This window comes from Colletotrichum aenigma (genome assembly GCF_013390185.1).
Source record: "Colletotrichum aenigma strain Cg56 chromosome Unknown KSG_Cg56_contig07, whole genome shotgun sequence".
Taxonomy (NCBI): domain Eukaryota; kingdom Fungi; phylum Ascomycota; class Sordariomycetes; order Glomerellales; family Glomerellaceae; genus Colletotrichum; species Colletotrichum aenigma.
In genome coordinates this window covers 3,724,687-3,744,305 of record NW_023500913.1, presented here as the reverse complement: position 1 = coordinate 3,744,305, position 19,619 = coordinate 3,724,687, and the positions used below count along the sequence as shown (strand labels likewise).

The 19,619-nt window shown below is 50.7% G+C and overlaps 5 protein-coding genes across 5 annotated transcripts; 2 read left to right on the top strand and 3 right to left on the bottom strand.

Annotated features, from left to right (window-relative positions):
- Window positions 1-130: 130 nt before the first annotated feature.
- ecdC-1 (Major facilitator-type transporter ecdC) lies at window positions 131-2,050 on the top strand (the record flags this gene model as incomplete). The annotated part of the gene is made up of 7 exons (XM_037326520.1): window positions 131-293; window positions 349-513; window positions 574-734; window positions 792-1,290; window positions 1,342-1,587; window positions 1,651-1,809; window positions 1,863-2,050. 7 exons carry the CDS (start codon window positions 131-133, stop codon window positions 2,048-2,050), a joined length of 1,581 nt encoding a protein of 526 aa, XP_037175622.1.
- A 3,794-nt stretch (window positions 2,051-5,844) lies between these two features.
- On the top strand, window positions 5,845-8,908 carry CGCA056_v011273 (Ankyrin repeat domain-containing protein 50; the record flags this gene model as incomplete). The annotated part of the gene is made up of 2 exons (XM_037326519.1): window positions 5,845-8,739; window positions 8,903-8,908. The coding sequence occupies 2 exons, from the start codon at window positions 5,845-5,847 to the stop codon at window positions 8,906-8,908; spliced, it is 2,901 nt and encodes a 966-aa protein (XP_037175788.1).
- A 1,097-nt stretch (window positions 8,909-10,005) lies between these two features.
- stcS-1 (putative sterigmatocystin biosynthesis P450 monooxygenase stcS) lies at window positions 10,006-11,797 on the bottom strand (the record flags this gene model as incomplete). Its single annotated transcript, XM_037326518.1, has 4 exons — window positions 10,006-10,681; window positions 10,759-11,511; window positions 11,561-11,625; window positions 11,693-11,797. The coding sequence occupies 4 exons, from the start codon at window positions 11,795-11,797 to the stop codon at window positions 10,006-10,008; spliced, it is 1,599 nt and encodes a 532-aa protein (XP_037175974.1).
- A 2,894-nt stretch (window positions 11,798-14,691) lies between these two features.
- CGCA056_v011271 (uncharacterized protein) lies at window positions 14,692-16,017 on the bottom strand (the record flags this gene model as incomplete). The annotated part of the gene is made up of 3 exons (XM_037326517.1): window positions 14,692-14,976; window positions 15,037-15,636; window positions 15,754-16,017. 3 exons carry the CDS (start codon window positions 16,015-16,017, stop codon window positions 14,692-14,694), a joined length of 1,149 nt encoding a protein of 382 aa, XP_037174853.1.
- Window positions 16,018-18,663: 2,646 nt separating this feature from the next.
- Window positions 18,664-19,048, bottom strand: CGCA056_v011270 (uncharacterized protein; the record flags this gene model as incomplete). The annotated part of the gene is made up of 2 exons (XM_037326516.1): window positions 18,664-18,764; window positions 18,850-19,048. The coding sequence occupies 2 exons, from the start codon at window positions 19,046-19,048 to the stop codon at window positions 18,664-18,666; spliced, it is 300 nt and encodes a 99-aa protein (XP_037175975.1).
- Window positions 19,049-19,619: the final 571 nt, after the last annotated feature.

The following is a 19,619-nucleotide window of genomic DNA, read 5'->3' as shown; positions in this document are numbered from 1 at the left end:
AACTTCATGTCAGGATTTATGCTGGAATCCAGCTGTTGTGGTTGGACAGCTCAATTCTAACAGCAAGCACTTTCGGCGTCCATTACCGTGCTAAGACAGTTTCCCACCTCGATTACACGTCACTTACAAGATGTCAGAGGAGAAGGAGACCACCGCGACGCATGTCGAAGATGGGGCCGAAAATGAGCCGGCCGTTCTCGCAACTTCGTCATTGGCGGCTCGCTTCGAGCATCGGCAACATTCGCTTACCAGGATGGAATCCATCAAAGAAAACATATGGCCACTCGTGTGGTGTAAGTTCCTGCGTGGAAGCGCCCCTTAAGCAACGCTTTTGTACTGAATGAGCAGGTCTTTACATGTTTTTCCTTTGCATCACATGGGGCTTCGACGGTCTAGCAGGCGGCATTGTGGTGTCGATCACCGAGTTCCGCAAAGACTTTGGCACGCCATACGGGGATGATTACGTTGTCAGCGCTACCTGGCAACTTGGCTTCCAAGCAGCCACTATCTTTGGTGAGACACAGTGCCCTTCTAGATATTGTCGATCTCAAACTTACAATATGTGTTATTAAGCCATGACACTTGGTGCATTTGTGGCTGGTTTTGCTATCAATCGCTACGGCCGCCAACCTGTTGTTCTCGCAGCATTTGTTCTCTCAATTGCCGGTACCTTTCTACAGTTCTTCAGCAAGAACCTTGCCGAATTTGTAGGAGGAAAGATCTTGACTGGTCTCGTATGTGTATTCTCGTCGTCGCTCGACTTCAGAAAGCTGACTTTACTGTTCGCGTAGCCGTTAGGAGTTTTCACGACAGCAGCTCCACCATATGCCTCTGAAATGGCACCCCTCACCATTCGTGGATCAGTTGCTGCGGGCATGAATTTCTCCATCGTTCTCGGTCAACTCATTGGCTACGGTGTCATGCGGGAAGCAAGTCATTATGGTGATGCACGAGCATACAAAGTGCTATTTGCAACACAATGGGGTTTTGCCGCGGTGGCTCTTGTCTTCCTTCCATTCTTTCCGGAGTCTCCTTACTGGCTCGTTGCGCACGGCCGAGCTGAAAAGGCGAGAAAGAATTTGGAAAGACTCCACGATTCTACGTACGATTATGATGGGCATATGGCCGAGATTCACGAGTCGCTTGCTCGACAGAATCAAGACAATGACTCGCAGGGGTCGTATTTGGAATGTTTTTCAAAGACTGCTAGAAAAAGGACTCTGGTCGCAATTGGCATGTTCTTCATTCAGAATGCCAGCGGCCCGGGATGGGTCGTGGGTTATATGAGTTGTAAGTTGTGCACGTCTCTCATGAGAAGACTCTTCTGACTGATTTGTACAGACTACTTCCAGTTGGCTGGCATGGCGCCAGCTGCATCTTTCGACACCACAGTTGGCTTAGCTGGGCTGATGGCAATTGGTAATATTGTTGGATGGTTCTTTGTGGACTATTTCGGTCGCCGGGGGACAGCTCTCTATGGATCCATCATCCTCACGATAACGCTTTTTCTTATCGGTGCGTCCTCGCTGGTCAAGACGCAAGGAGCAGTCTGGGCGCAGGTTGTATTCATGGCCATTTGGTCTTTCTGTGAGTGATTCCGTCAGATGGAGTCGGCAAGCATGCAATCACAGTTCACTGACCAAAGTCAAGCCTATCAAGGGACCCTCGGCGCTGTCGCATGGCCCATCGCTACCGAGGCAGCAACTAGCCGACTGAGAGCTCCAACTCAAGCCCTTGCAATCACTGCAAATGGGTTATCAAGCTCAATTTGGACATTGAGTCTGCCCTATGCCATTAATCCCGATCAAGGTAATATCTTTTCCTTATCCTTGACGATGAGCATTCAGATTAAATCGAAACAGGTAATCTCGGTGGAAAGGTGGCGTTCATCTTCGGTGCCACTCTAGCCGTATGCTGCGTCTTCATTTTCTTCATGGTTCCTGAGACCAAAGACCGCACTTACATCGAGATCGACGAGCTCTGGACGCGGAAGGTTCCTCCACGAAACTTCAAGAATACCAACCTTGTCACGCTTCCAAATGACAAATAGTTGTCTAATTTGAATGAGATTGCAAACTTCTGTATAGTTGGAATCTATGGAGTTACTTCTTTGACTGCATCTTGAGCTACTAAGGCATTGAAGATATCCCATGCCCAACACATGGGGAATTCCATTTGACCAAATCCTTGGCCCAGACTTTATGCCTGACAAAGAGAGAATGAACAATATCGATTTCATGTGTCAATTGGCCCATCTGGTCCCATAAGCTTGACCTCGCGAAGCTTCATGAACTCCACGTCATTGCATCCTATTGAGAAGCCAATAATATCATGACAGCCCAGATTCCCGTCGTCGTTCTTCAAGGTTTTGTCTGCCCATGATTGTCAATCAGTCTTCGGGTCAAAAGTATGGTCACGTCAAACGACCTACTCAGATTTACAGTCGGCTCTGACCACTGCTTTGGATATTCTCCGTGGTGACACAAGCATGTCAATTCCGTCGTCAAGTCATTATATTCGCATCTCTGGCAGCTTTTGTGGAAGGCACCACTTGAGACACGAGACCGTTAGCTTGAGCTTGAGTTGGGACACCCTTTTGGTGTGTAATATTTTCCTGTGGAGAGACGGCCTTGCGACCAACGGATGCGGCAGATGGATGAAACGGCTTGAACTTACTGACTTCGAGCCACAAGTTGGCCATCGATGTTGGAATAACACATTGTCAATGGTAGCCATGTGCAATAGTCATCGCCGTCACTGCTTGTGCACCTCGCGACCAGGTATGGCGAGGTTTTGTATTTGTTTCCCCAGAGAGAATCCGGGTCCCAGAAACGAATCTCTGGGCAGGTATCGATGAAGCCTCCGGACGCATGTGCTGTCTGGATTATACGAATGAGAGAACAAAAACCAAAGGTCAGCAGCTTCATGGTATAATGATCCACTGCAAGGCACTGCTTTGATGTAGAGAGGGGCGAGGGGCGATGTCCGTGACAACTTGGAATAGCTCGCGTCCTGGGCACAAAATTACATCAATCAAATTTGTAGAAAAGCCACCGAAGAGTCAAGGGTCATATATCATATAGCAGTCGGTGCAGCTGCTGGATAATCGACAGGCTCGTGCAATACAATCTGACTACGATCCGTCCGAGTGCAAAGATGCAAACGGTTCCTGCAACTTTGTACGTGGCGAGCATTGTCAAACGCTACTTCCCTTTGGTATCACCCGAGCCTCTTTCATAGTTCCTTACGTTATTTTACTGTGTGTCTCTTTTCCTCTTCTAATCATTCTGTTTGCTAACGAGAGCAACCGATATGGATTCAACAATGCTGGCGTCAAGGCCCACGACACCTACTCGGTTAAGGGATAGGCCGCAGGGGGGGAAACACTTCACGCGTGTTACGAAGCAGAGTCCAAGTTTTGATCCCTTCCAGGAATTGAATCGGCCATCTTCAGAGCACGTGATTTGACCTCTGCGTCCAAATCTCCCTAGAGCTCTTGCAACGGGAGCATCATCAACATTTGGTAATTAGTTAAGCGTGCTTGCGATACTTGCCCGCATTTCTATACCACTCGTCTATTGCCCAAATAACCAGGTCACATCGAGGATACTAAATGTGAATTAGTTGCAGAAATTAACCCATGTCCATGGTCTGCCTTGGGGAAATCAAATGGAAAAAGGGGAAGGGGGGGGGAGAGACCCTAAGCCCAAAGCACGACTTCCCGATTGGTCATGCCTGCATCGTATGGCCGGGCACCTTGAACAATGGTTGGAGCCTTGGAGATCTGGCAGCCAATTATCCCCAGCACAGCCTGCTTCTGCCCTGCCGCCGAGGTGATTCTACGCTGTACGGCGCACCATTAGGTCACATCCGCCAACCCCCAAATCCGCAAATCCACGAATTCACACATCTCATAAAAGACGCTAGGCCAATCACGCCGAGCCCTGAGAATGTGTCTCCTCAATTTTCCATTTTTCCATTTCTCCCTGTAGTAGTATACAGAGATTGGGCATGAAACACTTTTACTAAACCCACTCGAGAACTTATCGAGTTCCTCTAGGACTTGAAGACCTCAAAAGAGAGTGACTACACTTCACACCAGAACCAGACCAGACCAGACCACACTAGACATCAGCTGACCGGTGGACTCAATTGTGGCGCATCCTGGGCACCAGAGGCGTCAGCACCTACCTTGGCCAGTCAATTCGCTCCATCATATTATCGTAAGTGTTCATATGCAGCCGCCTATTTCTGATCACGGTAAGGCATCCATACTACTATTTATGCTGTCAGCTTGATTGTGCCCCACTCCCTATGGCAGCTATCAGTCCCTCCCCCCTCCTTTACATTTTTTGGGATCCATTTTTGCGTTGATTTTTCTCTCTGGAACGAGTGGAAGCTCTTACGACTGCTAGCAACACCGGCTTCGTTTCGGAAGAAAGCCCCAAACTTTCAGTCCTCGATTCCAGCCCCAATAGCCTTCTGGTCGCAGCAATCTTCGTGGCGATTGGTGCCTAGCGCGGCTGTACACCATGGACACGAAGCGAGGCTGGCGAGTCGTGACCGCGGAATCCGCTGATGATTTCAAGCGTCACAAAATCTCAAACCAGGGCTTCAGCAGCTCTCAAGAAGGCTCAATCAGTTCAACTCTGAGGGATCACGATCAATACACGGTCGCTTGGATATGTGCTCTCCACATTGAGATGGCAGCTGCTGAGGCAATGCTTGACCAAGTACATCCAACGTTGCCGACTCACGTAGATGACAGCAATACCTACACTCTAGGACGGATCCATCAACACGATGTCGTTATTACATGTCTTCCAGCGGGTTACTACGGGACAGTCAATGCGGCTCATGTTGTGGACAATTTGAAACGATCATTTCCTAGGATTCGTGCGGGTTTAATGGTGGGCATTGGCGGAGGAGCACCGCACAAAGCCGACGTACGACTGGGAGACGTTATCGTTGGAACAAGGGTGATGCAGTATGATTTGAGTAAGATTCACGAGGACGGCCAGATCCACCGAACGGCGATTCCTTGAATTCCACACCAGCTACTCGGAACAGCTGTGTCCACTCTGAGAGCAAAACAAGAGCTGGGAGGAAACTCGATCATGTCTATTCTACAAGAAAAGTTCCGTAACAATCACGGTTTTCTTCATCCACATCTTTCGGACGATCTTTTCCCGCCAACCTACCACCACGCGTCATCGACTTCTGACTGTGGTCAATGCGACCGATCTCAGTTAGTACCCAGACGTCAGCGGACGGAGCCAGTCATACATCACGGCGGTATAGCATCTGGGAATCAAGTTATGAAGAGTGCTTTACAACGCGACACCCTCGCCCAAGAGCTAGATGTGTTGTGTTTCGAGATGGAGGCGGCTGGTCTTATGGATTCTATTCCGTGTCTGCCAATTCGAGGGATATGCGACTACGCAGACTCCCATAAAAACAAGTCATGGCAGAGGTACGCGGCAGCTACGGCGGCTCCGTATGCAAGTGAGCTACTTACAGTACTCTCTTCAATTCAAACTCGTGGAAAGCCTGGCGACGTTTCTGTAGGTAAGATGTGTGCTTAAATGCCAATATCTCGAAATGTTGCTTACTTTAGACGAAGTGACGAAATCACCCCTTAATTTTCGGCAGCACTTCCTGAAATCGCTCAGCTTTGACCAGAAAGACTCTCGACAGTCTGCAATCAAGGTGGCCCATGCGAAAACCTGTCGATGGTTCTCAAATCACCCTGATCATCAGGCGTGGCTAGATGCTGAGAGGTTGACACAGCACCATGGTTTTCTGTGGATTCGTGGTAAACCCGGAGCTGGCAAGTCAACCATCATGAAATATGCTTATGGAATCATGCGCAAAACTCGTCCACATTGGATTACTGTCGCATTCTTCTTCAACGCCCGGGGAGAGGAAATCGAAAAGTCCATCACCGGAATGTTCCGATCAATCCTCCTACAGCTGTTTCAATGTTGTCCAGAACTTCAATCAGTGTTAGACAACCTTGAACTTGAATTAAATGACCCTGAGGAATGCGCCCCTATTGACATTCTCAAGGAAATTTTCCGCGACGCGATTCTTTCCCTGGGCCAGCGCTCATGTACTTGCTTCATCGATGCCCTAGATGAGTGCGATGAGCAACAAGTCATGGACATGGTGCAGTACTTCGAAGATCTGGCAGAAGAATCGACGGAGAAAAACGTCGAACTTAGAATCTGTTTTTCTAGTAGGCACTATCCCTATATAGTTGTCCGCCGCGGCATCACCTTTGTTTTGGAGGATCAGTCTGGCCACCGCGAGGATCTAGCCAACTACTCAGAAAGCCGTCTACGTATTCAAGACCCTGGCCTCCGCGCAGAACTACTGCCGACGCTTCTGGATAAGGCGTCTGGTGTTTTCCTTTGGGTTGTTCTTGTTATCAACATCCTCAACGACGAGCATGCTAGAGGCGGAATGGTCCTGAGAAAGCGACTCGATGAAATCCCGAGTGGTCTGAACGAGCTTTTCAAGGACATGCTGAGGCGTGATGAAGTGAACAGGGAGAGTCTCCTCCTTTGCGTTCTGTGGATCCTCTGCGCTAAGAGGCCACTTCAACCAGAGGAGTTCAGTCACGCCTTATGGGCCGGATTGTTGGTCAAGAACTTGGCGGACAGCCGGCCTCCGTACCTCAAAAGTACGGAGGCGTCTAACAACGCCGAAAGATACGTGATTGGTTCTTCAAAAGGGTTGGCAGAGGTGACAAAAACCAAGCCACCCATTGTCCAATTTATTCACGAGTCTGTTCGCGATTTCCTGCTCAAGTCCGGGGGTCTACGAGAGCTCTGGCCACAGTTGGGCTTTGATTGGATCGTACCGACTCATGAACGTTTGAAGGAAAGCTGTGATTATTACCTCAAACATCCTTCGGTGTACGAGGAATGCAGCAGACTATCAATGGGCACCCAGGCTAAGGCTCAAGGCGACATATTGGAAACATTTCCTTTCTTGAAATACGCAAGCCAGAATGTCCTCTATCATGCCAATATGGCCGCAGAGGCAATTCCTCAAAACTGGTATATATCCCAGTTTTCTGTCGCAAAATGGATTGAGGTGCACAATCATTTCGAGAAACACCGCATCCGTCGATACACGGCTGATGCAGACATTCTCTACGTTCTCGCGGACAAAGATCTTTCGAGGCTCATTACAACCAGGTTACAAGACCATCCATCGACACATATTCTGTCGCCAGATGAACGATATCGTTACCCGATCTTCACTGCCTTGGCTCACGGCAATCAGTCTTCTGTCGCGGGTCTTTTGAACACCGATACAGTGATCTTGGACGGCGCTGATATAACTCATGGCCTCGGTTTAATGAAAGATTTCCAAGGCTTTCAGAATCGGACTCCTCTAACTTGGGCTGCTCAAGAATGCCGTGTCGGGATCATCAAGCTTCTTCTCTGGAATGGGTATTCTATCTCAGAGCCTGATCAAGAGGGTCGGACGGCGCTTTCGAGAGCTTCGGAAATTGGCCTTGAGCCAGTTCTGCGACTCTTGCTTGACAGTGGCGCGGACATCAATGAAGTGGACGGCACAAGGAAGACGCCCTTAATGTGGGCACCTGCAAAAGAGACAGTCATTGACCTGCTGATTGAGTACGGGGCAGAAATTGACTATGCCAACACGGACGGAGTATCGGCGCTCGTACTAGCTTTTCGAGAATCCAACGTTGCGTTGATGAAATTGCTGATTGGCAAAGGAGCTAATCCCAGATTATGTGGCGGGGATGGCCGTTTGGCACTGAACCTCGCCATCAATACTCCAGATTTTGACTTAGTCAAGATTCTGATTGATCGGGGAGTAGACCTAAACAGTACTGGGCCCTTGGGAACACCACTGCAGCTTTCTTTGATCAATCACAATGCTGCGTTAGCAAGATTGCTCATTGGAAATGGGGCAAAGACCGACTTCCTCGATATGCATGGGCACACAGCACTTCACCTAGCAATCAAAACATCAGATGCCCCTCTTATCGAATTGCTCATCAGCAAGGGGGCTAGTCTAAACGCGTCTAGCGATTCTGGACACGCGCTCTACATGGCTATATGTGAGGATGATGAAGACATTGCGATGTTGCTTATCCATGAAGGAGCCGATGTTCAGCCCCGCTGCGGCTACAGTCCGCTTTTAGCAGCATCGGAAAGGGGGCTTTGCAATGTCGTAGAGCTTCTTCTTGATAAAGGCGCAGATATCAACTCTTATGATATTGATGGGAACCCCCTTTCACATGCTACGCGACAACGGGGCATACGAGAATGCCTTGTTGCCATGCTGATTGAAAGAGGCGCAAATCTGGACTTCATCGGCAGATATGGTAGTCCCTTGATGCTTGCTGCAGAGGCTCGCAACGAAGCTGTGGGGAGACTCCTGATCGACAAAGGAGCAAATGTCAATCTTAGACATAAGTCAGCCAATGCGCTATCGCGAGCTGTACACAATGGTGATGAAAGTATGGCAGGAATGCTTATTGAGAGTGGATCGGAGTTCGATCCAGACGAGATTGCTTGGCTATCAGTCCTATTTGCTGCTTCTCAGGGCTATGTGAAGGTGTGCAAGCTTTTGACTGAGATGGGGGCGGATTTGAACGCATGCGACTCATCAGGCAACTCAGCACTCGTCCTGGCCGCTCGTCGAGGTGAACAGGCCTTGGATATGTGCAGGCTCCTTATCAACGGTGGGGCAAATGTAAATGCCGTCGATGACACCGGGAGATGTTGCCTCTTGTAATCCATCCAGGTTGGCTGCGCACCGATGGCAAAGCTGCTCCTTAATAGTGGTGCACATGTCCATACTAAACTTGACCTCGGACGAACTTTGCTACATAGCGCAGCTCACAGTGGACTGGTAGAAATAGTGGAATTGCTTTTGGACAGAGGGGCTGATATCACAGCATTGGATGATTCGGGCGCAACGCCACTGCATGATGCTGCAAGAGCGGGCTGGACACGCATTGTCAACATTCTCCTCGAGCATGGGGTTGACATAAATACAAAGGATGCCAGAGGTCTCACAGCAATGCATTTGGCATCTCAATGCGGCCATGTAGGTATACTGGGGATACTGCTGAAACACGGCGCTACTGTTGTAAGAGATTGGCTTGGACGGACACCGATGGATATCGCCGTGTCAAGCGACAACGACGAAATAGTGCACTTGCTTCGCCGAGCGGGTCATTGAGAACCACTGATATAGAGCTTCTAATATATGGGATGGGTTCTTCGACATTGCCTGCTTTTCTTTCTTTTCGAGAACTACACAGCTTGTTGCAACACTAAGTGTGCTTTACTCTAATAAAGGAGACACGGCGCTGGGCTATAAAATGGCTGTCAAGAACAGTAAGCCTTATGATTCAGCGAAATGCTTGATTTCTGTAGGGTCCCGGTGCCTCTGGTGGGCATCATTTACCCCTCGGCTCGCTTTGGGGCATGGTGAGACCGCGCGTTCTGCTTTATCTTCCTGTGTTTCAACTGATGTAGAACTCTGATGGGGATATATTTGCGTTAATAAACCTGCTTAAACATGTGCGATAAAGTATCAACTGGAGTCTGTCACTGTTATAAAGTTAAATGCAATAACACATGTCGCAATGGGGTTCGCGTTAGGCCCCCGGGCGCTTCCTGAATGTGTGTTATTGAAGCCCCGTATGTGTCTTTGGTCTATACCAGCCCTTTACTCTCTCAAATTTGCTTTTTCGTCCTCTTCGTCACTCTGTTCAGAAAGTTTCTGAGTTGCACAGCTTCATACCAGTATGCATTCCGGGCGTAATTGGCGAATCAAAAGTTGGAAAAGGCATTTTTAGTTTTATCTCATTACGCATCGGTTTTGCAGCTGCATCATCTCGTACACCAAATTGAGGGCCACCGACGGACACGACCGCTTGTTCCAATTTCTTAAGTTCTGTGAGTTCTGAGCCCTTGCTGATTGGACATATCTTGTCGCTGTTATCCGTCCTTACTTCCTCAATTTGACTTTCATCTTCATGTCATGTCTTGGCCTGGCCTCCATACCAACCATCTGGAAGGCCAAATCACCAACTTTCTTGTCCAGATCCATGTACATAACTCTCTCAGACGTGCCGTTCACCAAAGTTTCAAAGTCGAACCAACGGACGGTCAAAAGAAGCATGATGCGCAGTTCGTCCATGGCCAGGTCCTGTGCGATGCACGCACGGGGTCCACGCTCGAAAGGTCTCCAGGCAAAGCGATGCATGTCCCTCGCGTCCTCGCCGAGGAACCGGTCTGGGTTGAAGCTCTTGGAGTCCTCGCCCCACACCTTGGGGTCCATGTGGGTAGAGTGAGCGCAGGGGATGACCATGAGGTTCTTGACGGGCCAGCGGCGGCCATTCCAGTCGAGGTGGGTGACGCCCTTGGGTGCTTGGCGAATAGTGAAGCCGATAGGGAAGAAACGGAGCGTTTCCTTGATAACAGCGTTAGTGAACTCCATATCGTTGGTCTTGGTCGGGTTGGCGACGAGCATCTCGACGGTCTTGTCCAAGTCGGGGTCGAAGTGCTCGTTGTGCTCATTGCGAAGGCGCTCGACGACGTCGGGGTAGATGGAGAGGAACATGGTGACCCAGGTGAAAGTGTCGGTCGTGGTGCCGTGACCGCCGAGGAGGAGGGCCTTGAGACTGCGTGGCGTTAGTATCAATGTCGATTATACTGAAAATTGCATGTAATCATAGATATGAATGAAGGGGGAACCCACTTTGTAACAGCGGTATCGATGAACGGGTCGTCAAGAGTAGCACCAGGGCCACTCTGAATTCTGTCGAGCACGATGCGGTCCAAGACGGACTTGACCTGTCGTCTGCTGGGCAATTCCTTCTCATCTTGCAGAATTCTGAGACGCTCGTGCATCTCATCAGCAAGAACCTTCCGGACGCGATCCTTGAGCTTTTGCAGACCCTGCTCGGCCTTGCGCTTCTTCCACGGGTTCTTTGTGCTGATGAAGGTCGTCGCCGGGTTGATGGACGCTCTCAGATCCTCCAAAAGTGGAGATCCGGTCCGTTGCGCCTCCAGAGAGAAACCGAAAACGACCTTTCCAATGACGTCGAAAATGGTCTTAGCCGCTTCCTCTTCCATGTTGAAAAACTCGTCCTTCTCGGCGAATGCGCGAAGGCGCTCGTGGAAGATCAGGACCTGCTCGGCGATCATGCCGGCCATCGGCTTCACGTAGGTCGGGGTAAAGCCGGAGCCGACCATGCGGTGGTTGTACTTCCACCTCTCGCCGTTGGAGGCGGCGATACTGTCGACGCCGGTGAAGGGGCGCAAGAACTTCTCAATTGACGGGTGCTTGGGGTACGGGGTGGTCGTCAGGACGAGCTGCGCGGCATCGGGATCGGTGATGACGACCTGCGAGTCGAAGAAGGGCCACATGTCGATGTAGAAGATACCACCCAGGTTGTACTTTTGCGCCATGTAGGTGTAGACATGTTGAGGATGTGTGAACAGAGGTAGCCTGACGTTTCTTAGCAATTGCAATCCGCGGCAGAGGTGAGAGTACTCACTTTCCAGCTACCTCCTCCCAGATGGGGGTGTGCGCCCAGATCCATGAGTGCTTTGGCGGTTGAGGCTTGACGGAGAACGTGAGTTAGAGTCTGACGATGCCAAAACACCAGAGCCAGTCACAGAGTACTTACGAGACCTCGGAACCTAAGGCGCATGTAGCAGGCCTTGAAGATCCAGTAGACGGCCGTGGCCAGAGCCACGGTGGCCGCGATAAGCCAGTTCGACACGCCAAACATGGTGTTTCAGTTGCCTACGCAGTCCGACCGTACTGAGCTACGACAAAGGAAAGGAGCAGAAAATGGAAAATTTCCGCCCTCGAGCAGAAGAAAACGACATAGTGCCAGAAAAGCATGGCGGGGTATTAGGGTAAGCAGAGGCACTGGATCGATCTGCACACCTTCCCAAAACCAAAAGCTACGTAATGTCGCAATCGGCGTGAAGCGTGGGCGTGAAAAAAATACCTCTCAATTTTTAGCCCTCCAGCTTGACAGGGTGGTATGTAAAGTTTTTCCAATGAAGAACGCGGTTTAAGCCGTGTGAGTGACAAGCGGGACATGGATGCGATCAAAGTCCCTCCGGTGAGCGTCATGCTAGCTGGGATCTTGGGGCGTGTGTAAGACGCTATGAACAGAACGGTGGGGTCTCGAGGGATCAGATTAGATGGGATTAGATGATCAGATAAGATGATTCTTGACATCAGCGACCTCGGATTGGACGGAGTGATCCGGGGGGGGCGTGGGAGATGAGTAACGGCATGTGCCAGTTCCCGGATTCATCCTGATGAAAGGGTCGGTCAGAAGCGCGCCAGCCCCTCCGGACGCTGCGTAGTGCAGCGCCGCCGGCGACAATGCGCCTCTTGAAGACGTCTTTAACGGTCCGGTCCGCCCACCGGTACTTGAAGTTACCCGCCAAAGTGGGATGTCCCGGTTCTGAAGAGTTTTTTTCCTTCCTCGTTGTTCGCACTTTTTGGTGCTGACCATGGCGTTTGGGGTGCGGGGAGTTAGGACGGAATGTGGGTGGATGCTGGCCGGCCTGTGACCGAGGGGCGAGTGCGAGAAGACGGCATCATCATCCGGAAGCTCGTGATGGGTTGCAGTGATTTATCCAAGAAGTGAGCTGTAGAACGCACATGTGTCAGCAATCAAAAACGTCTGCGGAACTCTTGCTTTTCGCATGGTGCGGTGGTGCTTGACGGCATCCTCCGCTTCCTGAAGATGCGAAGCCGGAGCTTGTCTGCCCACTACACGGACAGACGGGGGTGGATCGTGTCCTCGAAGTCGGGCATTTGGCGATCCCAATTCCACTTCACGGTCCACCTATCAGACCAGCTGCAATGTAGTACGTACGTAGCGTTATAGTTAGCAGGCTCGTGGGAGGCCCAAGTGATGGGACCTCGGCGGTAGAGACTTTATCTACCAGTAGCGGCTAGCAGCAGTGGACAGAAAAGAATACGAACAAGTCACGGGGAAAGTCGGCGATCGTTCGACCGAACATTGAAAACCGACAAACTCTGGCGACATCCGTCGGCCAAACATACCCATTCGGATAAGTGGTGAAGACAGAAGGATCGGAATGCAGTCCACCATCAGATGAACCCCTGTTCTTCAGTACTAACCAAGCTTTTCTGACCACAATCGACAGCTTGGCGGCCATGATTGGCAGCTCCAACGGCGGTACCGATCGGCTTAAGCTTATTACAGTGTGGCGAAGCCTCCAACACGCAAAATGTGTAGCAAATTCATGGGAGAATCGTGCGACTTGGTTTATTTCTATGGTGCTTTGTGAGGGGCTAACCAGTGTAGGTGAAGAAGGTGCGACAAACATATTGACAGTGAGAAGAAAAAAAAAAAAAAAAAAAAAAAAAAAGGGGGAAAGGAAAAGGGATGGCACCACGAGTCCTTTTCTCCTCCCAACTTTTCATTTATGCTTCCACATAGCAGGTTACCGCCTGCGAGCTCAAATTATTAACAGGTACTGTAGGGAATGCTCTGTAGCCTCTAGAGTACGGATACCTACGCAGCAATTACTAAAGCGTATCCGCCGGCGGTAACCTGCTGTACGAGAGCAGAGACCAAAAGTTAGAAGGGGCAAAAGAGACGTAAATGTTCCGAAACCGAGAATCGAACTCGGGGCTATGCCTAACCGCGCAAATTAATGAGAGGGCATCATGTTGGCCACTACACCATATCGGATTGAGTCGTTGAAAGACGGTGTAAATTTCTGGACCAGTACCCATTGTGCGTTTGCAGTGGATACCAGATTCCGGGCTGGCCCTTGGCAGCCAGGTGGAAACGGGACGGAGGTGACCCAAGACGGCGGCTTGGACGGTTTGGGTGGCCGTTGACAACTGATTGGCTCCGTGCCGGTGGAATACTGCAGCTTCTCAAATTTTAGCTCGTCAGAATGGATGCAATATGCAGCCGGCCTGTTGAAGGCTGAGAATGCGGCATGCAGTCCAGCTGGCGAGAGCCGATCACAGATCGTACATGCAGAAAGTTGGTCGGACTACGGACTAAAAGTCGGCGACTCGGCGTGCCGCTGTGGATCTTTTACGAGTTTTGCATTTACGTTCAACGATGCGGGACTGCCAAGTCGTAAGAACAGGGAGACGGAGTTGTGTATCTCCGATGGTGAAAGCTGGAAACCGTTGTCGCGAGTCTGCCCGCCCCAGAATCTGCTATCCTCAACTTCGATCAGCCGAAGTCTTTAGTACCACAATCAGTGTACTCAAATTGATCACAGATTTTGCTGCCCAAACGGACCTGTGCCCATCTGCGCATCAAGGCACTATTTGCAGCGTCCAGTGAGATTATTCGTCTGCTTTCACGACCTTGTAGTTGGCGAAGCAGCGACTCAGACAAGCTGCAAAGACTAAAAGAAACTCAGTCTCGGTTATTTACGACTGGGTTTGTGGGTTTTTATGTCTGTACATGTACATGTTTGATATAACTAAATACAGAATGAAAGAGCCTTCGTTGTTTATCTTTGGCCAAGGACTCGAGTGGCCAATCAAAGTCCAAAACAGAAACAGTACTGTCGTGAGGGTATCCAATGCCTTATACGCTGGAAATGCAGAGTGAAACAAGTGGCTCAAAGTACAGATGACAGATGCTGATAGATGGTAAGTGGCCTAGGACTTCCTCGCCACCGCAGACCGACGGACAGGAGCAGGGGGCTCCTCTGTCTCGTCGACTGTCAGTTGCAGTGCGAGAGAATCCGCGCCATTGTAGGAGCCCTTTTGCTTCCAGAAGTATTCTGCCCCGGCTTTGGTCTTAGCCCGAAACGTCGCCACGACGTCAACGTTCATCTTGAAGTTGGTATAAAAGGACGTGCCGACGCAGTATTTGCCACCAGGGCACTTGAGGTGGACAGTGGATGACTTGGTTATGGTTTCGGATTCCAGATCTTCTTCGTTCTACGACGCGACGGCTCGTTAGATGACTTGGCTGCTAAGTTGAAGAAGGAGAAAACTTACGCTGGTACCGCCAACTTGCCAGTTGAACTCGGCCGAAACCTTGGACTTTCCGATGAAAGGAATTCCTGCCTCGGCCTCAAGCCCAACCTTGCCGCCTACGTACCATGTCTTGCCGACGTTGACAGAGTGAGACTTGGTGACAGCATCGGTTGTCATCAGTGTAGTCCACTGCTCAGTGCTCGAGTTGCGGGCATCAAGAATCTGGGAGCCGACGGAAATTGTCTCTCCTTTACCGGCCGGCATAATATTATTCGTGAACCCATTAAACTCGATCTTGCTGATGGAAACGGATTCGATGTCGTTGATGAAATCGACGCCCAAGCGGCCCACCATACCGTTTTCACAGTAGTAGACGCGGATGCGGGCGAGGATCCCGGAGCCGACGGGGACATTCAGCCATGGCGGGTACATGCTCGGGTCGGAGGCTGCGTAGTTCGTGTCGTACTGGGTCCTGCCAGTGTCCGTGACGATCTTGAAGCCGGCATAGAGGCCTTCGCCTCTGTCTTGGAAGGCAAACTCTGTGACACGCTCATTATTCCCGAAGACGACAGCATCCTTGCCGCGGAAGGCCCTCCAGTGATCGCTGGTATCAGTGCCAGACTGGAACATCGGTCAGTTTTCGTCAATTTCTAGGTTAAATTCTTTACAATCTTTGGTGAGTAGACTTGCGTTGTGAAGTAAAGTGCGGTTTCCGCCAGCGGAAGTCAGGTTCATGACCCGAGCACCCTCAAACCCTGTCTGATACGACTGGATGCTCCCAAAAGGACCTTCAATCGTGACGAGTTCGCATGTAGAGTTCGTCAAGGTGATGTCGCCATAGTCGCCGGATGAAAAGGCGTCTGTCGTGTCGGTGACGAATCTGTTTGGAATAGGGTCGTCTTGTCTCTTGAGGTTTGATAGAGTGAGTGGTGTGGAGAGAGCGACGGCCGGCAGGAGGGCCAACACAGAGAGCAAGCGTGTCAGGGAGATCGCGGAAACCATGGTATAAAGCTGAAAAGACTGACGAAACGAAACGCAAACAGGCTATCTCAAAGAGAATGGCTGGCTTGAACAAGTGAGTGTGGTGATATGCAACTTAGGTACAATCATTGGTGATGTTCTCTTCCAACAGATCTTATATGTAGTTGCGATCACGACTTACAGGACTGATATCAAGTGATTCGACTTCCACCTTCCTTAGTTGAGATAAAATAAATTACCTACATGCCAAGGCAGTCTCTGATAAATACATTCGACCGCGTGGTTCATGCTGCGGTCCCCCGTTGGTCCATTCGCTAGGAGGTCGTGGAGAACAGATGAACGGCTCGCAGGGATAGGGTCATCTGTAGTTGGATAAGCCAATCTCTACCCCATATGAGGCTGGGTAGGCTGCTACCCACAGTTCGCTCATGTTCAAGGTTCCAACGAAGAGTTGTGGCGCTCAAAAGGGGCGCTGGGGTTCCCATTGGTCAACTGCCGCGGATGTGCGACAGGCGAGCCTATCATCGGAGTGACTGTCCGCCCGGCGATTGCCCGAATTCGCCGTTCTCCTTACCAGCTCAGGCCAGGATAGTTGCTTTACTCGCTCCAATATAGACTCCCTAAACAGGGCATTTGAGTACCGACTCGTGACCTTGCAGCTAGGCACCTCCTTGAGAGGAACAGAGGCAAACATTGTCTTCAAGGGTAATCCAGTGATAGTGGCTGTCATGGTGACCACAAGATGGCCAAAGCAGTGTTTATCATGAGCTTGAAATATCCCGAGGAATTGAAACGATACAAGCTCGGCCAGAGACATCTGCCGCTGACCTGTCTCCCCATCTTGAAAGATCTTCATGAAGCAGAAGTAAATTCAGGCCCAGCGAACTGAATACAGCTCGCCAAGGCACTAAGCTATTCAGTATACTCAGGACTCAAGCGAGTAGAGGAGATACGCCATGGTCATCTTACCTTGATGGAGGAGAAGCCTCATATTCAGCTGACAGCACTAAATCATCGCATGGGTGTCTGCCATCCAATGGATGAGGCAGTTGTAATCACGACTCGTCCATAGCCGATCAGCCAAGAGAAAGTGGTGCCGTCGATGCGTCCTTGCTTTTGTCTTAGCGAGTGAAGTGGCCTCGTTCTCGTTCACGTACAACTCTAAAATAGAGCACAGCCCACTCTGGGCCCATATTCCTCCCGGGACAGTCCAAAGGGACCACCGCCATGTGACAGACTGACGTTTGTGATTCCCTGTCCGCCATAGGGCGCGCGGGGAGCTAGCGGAGCGCGGAATGCAGGGCATCCTTCTCGAAGGAATTTCTGTTCAGATCGTGGGATGGGGCTGTAAGCGGCTAAGGTACTGTCCCGCACGAATTGAGCCAACGAGAAGTGTATCACGACTTTATTTCGGATTCCTCAGTGTACTTCAAATCGATTCCCGGCTCAGTTTCTGCGCTCACGTTGTGCTCGTATTCCATCATTAAACAACTACGTTGGCGGTGCACATCTCGAAGCACTGATCAACTAGTTGTCTGGCTCTGAGCTTACCGCATGATTCCTGAATCCTAAAAGCTCATTGGTATCCCACCGCATTTTGACCCGATGGGACGTTTAAGATTAGATATAAAACCAAGCCCTAAGGTCTTGGACAATGTGCTGATCCGGAATTTAAACCCAGAGGGGCAGGCAGGGTCATGTCGCGAGTCGTGTAGGGTTACAGGCAAGCCGAAGCATTCGTTCAGGAGTCTTCAGCACGCGATGGGCGCTATTCTTGGCGTGCGAGTCAGGTGTCGCGTGCGTACAGCCAGCTAAAACCCAGCACTCCACGTTAAGTGCAGGTACTGGGGTTTTATTTAGAATGTCTCCTATTGCTCATGGCCGAATAAGATAAGCCTAGACGCGTTCCTGTTTCGCGCCTTAGTGACTGTCGCTTACATCTGCTGAACACGGCACGCAAGTCTGCGATTAAGACCTGCCGAGCGGGCAACTTCCACCGCCTGCCCAGGGCACATTACTCGCTGCTGGATAACGATAGGGGATGAATTGGCGTGGGCAGAATAGTTAATGTGAAATACTACTTATCGTGTCATGTTCCCACTTGGCCAAGGCACCTGCGTTAGCGACTGACCCTGTACCTAGGAAGTGATCACCAAAAAGGACATCTTTCGCCGGGGGCAAAAGGATTTTGTGACAAGAACGAGATTCAAACTCGCGCGTGTTTCCACACCAGCAGGACAGATTCTAACCTGAAGCTGGCGCCTTAGACCGCTCGGCCATCTTGCCGTGATGCTGAAGCCCTAGACGTGCCGGGGTTCGTGAGCGCTACTGGGGCTCAGTAGGGTGAAGATCCGCCAGACCATACGGTCGGCGGAGCCGAGTCCGTCGCCGAAAGACGGCGAGATACCGAGCGTGTGTTGAACCGAGAACAGTTGCGTTGTTATGTCTTTGTGTCTTTGCATCTTTTGCTGAAATAGAAATGGTCTGGTATTATGCTATTGAACTGTTTCGTTTCAGCCCATAACGCGATTGTGCTATCGTCGCTGGAAAGTCAAATCGCAGTCCCCTGCGTTCAGCCAGTCAATCCCATGCGCGTCATTCCCAGCACCCCTCTAAAGCTTGGTACCCTCCCTACCACCAAACACGTTCGTCTGATGATGCAAATGTTTAAGCCGTCTTCTTTCCAGCCGCAACCTGTCTTCCGTGTGTCGTGTATCTAGTGTAAGCGTAGCCGCCGCCCACGATGATGCCGATGATGACAATGTTGCCTGCAGAAATGATTGTGGTTAGCTTCAAGCGTATGTAGAGACGCTACGTCGCTAACGGCGCCCCGGCGATCAGCGGGGAACTTACCCAAGACAAACTTGCCCACTCCGCCGACCACATCCACCACTCCGGAGAAGACGTCGGCGGTCAAGTTGACGATGCCGGTGAAGAAGTTGATGATCGCATTGAGGAAGGCTTGAAGGATGTGGTAGAATGTCGAGAAGATGGAGGCGATGAGCTCGTAGAAGCTCTTGAAGAGGTCCTCGAAAGCTTTGGTGAACGACATTTTAGCGGGCTTGCAGCGGCGTAGCGAATTAGACTGCTGATGTTGGTTTTTTGTTTGTTGCTTTTCAAGAGATTGACAACACAAAATGCGACCGGGGAATTGTGATTTCGAGAGCTTTTGAGGTTGCTTTAGCTTGAGAACCTCTCGGTCTTCCGTTTGGTTTTATCTGCACGCGGGCCAAAAGGCAGGTGACGCGACTGCCTGAGACCTGGCTAACCCAAGCAGCTGTTAGCTGTGAGAGCTGTACGGCTTGGACCGCCCGTGACGTCTTCATCGTGACGTCACAAGCCACACAAACGTGGTTCCAGCCACGCGCCCGCAGAGGTGCAAAAGAGATTTGGATGGCCTGGATTGGATCGTTTAGGCGGGAGGATGTTGGGCTTGGGGTCGGGAGGGGAGGATCTATCCCGATTGAGACATTGATCATTGGAGCTTTCAAGCCACCGTTGGACACGTGCCTGTGTCTCGGAGCTTTTGTCCCTAAGCCAGACTGGGGGTAGCGCAAGGGAGCTTGTTGATGAGGCAATCATGAGCAAAGTCGAGGCAGAAAGAGGCGCATTTGTGAAATCCG